Here is a 3,292-nt window from a genome sequence, read left to right on the forward strand (position 1 = left end):
ATTCTCCATCCTACATATTATTAAAAAGAAAAAAAGAAAAAACCATATTAATAAAATATGACTAAAAACCCCGTCGAACATATATTAGTTAATCTATGAGATCAAAATTAAAATCAATTATATTCCTAGATTATTTCCACTCCACAATTTATAATGTTTTTAATTGAATAAACATAGTCTTGTACTCCTTTTTCCCTATTTTCAAAATTATTATAAAATTAGGCTAAAGAAACTCAAAATTTTGAAATTATGCTATCCTTGTAAGGGGATAAGCCACCTCCTTAGTCATTACCTTAAACTTTCCCTCATGTAGATGTAAGTATCAAATAGCAACTAATTATCCCCTAAAGTAACCCCTTTCTACTGGTTGATGTTAATTTGAGTTTGATTAACTAATAAACTGTCATGGTTTAGAGGTAGTTTGCACAATTTTCTCAAATATGAAAATTTCATTTTTATCAATTCTAAAGCTTCAATTAATCCAATTGGCCAATTAATTAAAAAGTATAATTTACTCATTTACACTTTTAATTTAAATTAAAGAAAAGAGAGAGAGAGAAGGAAAAGAAAAGAAATGAATGAAAGAAAAAGAGTAAATTAATACATTAAAACTTCCTCTAAATCTTTTGATATACAAATCCATACAAAATCACACAACAGCAAAGATCCTTCTTGATATGTAGGACCATATGCTTTTCCCACCCCCAACTACTCTCCACACCCACACACACACACACAACCTTTAACTCCTCAATCTCTCTTAAAACCCCATACCCTAATAAACTATCACTCTAATTTCACTATTAGGATACAAATCCGAACTTCTCACGGTTACTAATATTTAACCCGTTGAACTATTCTCAAATCAACTACACTAAAACTCATATCAATGTCGTTGCATACCACTCCAATTTCAGTCGAAAACGAAGCTCCTTGCACATATATCATGGAGCCCCCCCCCCCCAAAATAAAAAACTCTTGCTTTTTAGTTACTCTAAGCTAACTGGACTTGGGATTTTGGGGGTAATATAAAGAACAAACAACTATACAAAATACTAAATGAGATCAGTCACAAAACCCCTTTTTTGGTGTGTGTGTGTGTAATTCTAATTTTCTTAGTGCTATTAATATATAATTATGTAAAATTAATTTAGTGGGGATTAATTTAATTGGTTTGGTTGAAAGTCAGTGGAAAACAAGCCTTTGGAATTTGTTTGCTGATGGAGAATCCGATTCCTCGCAAAGAGACAGAGCCCTCTTTTTGTTTACAATCCCACAATTAGTAGCCTCAGAATGAAGGGCCAGCGGCGGCGGAGGCGGCGGCGGAGGCGGCGGCGGAGGAAGTGGGATTGCAATCGGCGGCAAGTGGAAAGATTCAAGCGGCGGCGGCGGATGTCTCCACTGAGGCAGCGGTCCAGCGAGAAGCAGAGTCTGAAGAAGCGGACCAGCTTTCATGACGGCCTGTAAGAGCTTACCCTTTTCCGGCAACGGTTTATCGGAGACCCAATCAGCGATTTCCGGCGGTGGGGCGACCGGAGATGAAACGGAAACGATGCTCTCGTCGCAATCGGAGGAAGAGAAAGCGTTTTGGGAGTCGAATCCTGTTTTGGGATCGTCGTCGATGGTGGAAATTGCAGACAGAGGAGGGGGATGATTATGGAAGAAGAGTTTCTGAAGAAGAAGCTTTTCGATTTTTTCATTAGCTTCATCTCTTTCTTTAATGGCTTGATTCAACAAATGCTTGAGATTTAAAAGCTGATCATCTCTTTTCTTCAGCTCTTCTTGAACTGCAATTCTGGTCTGTTCCAGCTCCAGAGTCGTGCATAAAAGTGAATGGCGCAATTCATCAATATTCTGCTAAAAAAACACAAAATCAAAATCAAAATCAAAACCCAATTTCAAAATTGAGGGAATTTAGGAAGAAGATAGGTGAGGAACTCACATTTGCTTGCAAGAAATAAGCCCAAGTTAAAACAGGGGAACGTTGGTTATCCATGGAGTTGGAGAGAAACAGAAATGGGAATGGGAAATTGGGATTATGAGCTTGGAGTGGCCAGGTTCTTATAAAAACAGAAAAAGTGCGGTCCAATAAAAAAATGGTCATGATTCAAATATTTGTTGAGCAAATCGCAAAAATCACCCGAAAAATAGTGTCATAATTGCAATTTCACTCTTTAATTTTCAAATTTAAATCCTCAAATTTATGTAAGCGCTAAAATTGGATCAAATTGAATCATCAAACTTACATAATTCTATAAATTATAACATTTGTATAAGTCTTTCAAATTTTATCATATGTGGGTTTAATTTCTACCATTATTGTAAACTTGAAGGTACAATTTTAACACTTATATAAATTTATGGACCTAATTTCTATAATTGAGAGTTTGAGAATGTAATTGCATCAACCACCATGCCTCAGGGGTGGTTTTTGTAATTTGCCATTAATATAATTTTTTCTCTATATTTCAAAGTTCATTTTATTTTAGTTAATGTACTTTCAAATATATCCAATTTTAGTCTTTATATTTTCAATAAATCTTAAATTTAGTCTATTATGCTAGTTTATATTTTTCTTTAAACCTTTTTTTATTAATAGCATTTTGATTATGAAGTTTGAAAATCATTCACATATTTCATTTTCTTGCATAAAAGTTATTATTAATACTTAATCAACTTTGGTCAAAATTAACTTTGAGGGAACTAAATTTCAGATTTGTTAAAAATATAAAGACTAAGATTGACCAATTGAAAATAGAAGGACAAATTGAACGTAAGTCAAATTATGGAGACCAAAATAAAATTTTAATTTTTTTAATGATAATTTTTTATTTTCATTTTTTTTTCATTTTTTTAATGGGTTGGGATATGGTTAATTTTTCACTAGAGTTTGGAGGAAAACAAATGAAAAGAAAAGAGGAAAGAGGGCAATGCGGCTATTGAAGAATAAATGGAAGAATTGGGAATCAGATTTTCAGCGAGAAAAGCGGGATATATGCAACAAAACCTAATCACACTCAACCTACTTTGTATTCTATACAATATCTCTCTACCCCCTACTACTACTACTACTTATTATTATTATTATTATTATTATTATTATTATTCGTCAATTTCTAAAAAATTAAGATCTGGATACGTTGAAGAATACATCATTTTTTATATATTATTTTAATATATATTTCTAAAAAAATGAGAATACTAATACATTGAAAATACATTTCCTCTTGCTTAAAAAAATAGGTTGCCTAGTTTTACATTGAAAAAGATTAGATGAGTTGTTTCTCTTTTT

The 3,292-nt window shown here is 32.6% G+C and overlaps 1 protein-coding gene across 2 annotated transcripts; it reads right to left on the reverse strand.

The window, feature by feature from the left end:
• Nucleotides 1-579: 579 nt before the first annotated feature.
• LOC120083285 (uncharacterized) lies at nucleotides 580-2,081 on the reverse strand. 2 transcript variants are annotated; one of them, XM_090316139.1, is made up of 2 exons: nucleotides 1,943-2,081; nucleotides 580-1,854 (listed from the first exon to the last, which is right to left on the reverse strand). In XM_090316139.1, the coding sequence occupies exons 1-2, from the start codon at nucleotides 1,994-1,996 to the stop codon at nucleotides 1,186-1,188; spliced, it is 723 nt and encodes a 240-aa protein (XP_090172265.1). In that variant the 5' UTR covers nucleotides 1,997-2,081; the 3' UTR covers nucleotides 580-1,185. The 2 variants fall into 2 exon arrangements, with proteins under 2 accessions (XP_090172265.1, XP_090172264.1); XM_090316138.1 differs by having other exon boundaries at nucleotides 580-1,857.
• Between the last annotated feature and the right edge of the window lie 1,211 nt (nucleotides 2,082-3,292).

This window comes from Benincasa hispida, chromosome 8 (assembly GCF_027475165.1).
Source record: "Benincasa hispida cultivar pf3 chromosome 8, pf3_genome.v1.1, whole genome shotgun sequence".
Classification (NCBI taxonomy): domain Eukaryota; kingdom Viridiplantae; phylum Streptophyta; class Magnoliopsida; order Cucurbitales; family Cucurbitaceae; genus Benincasa; species Benincasa hispida.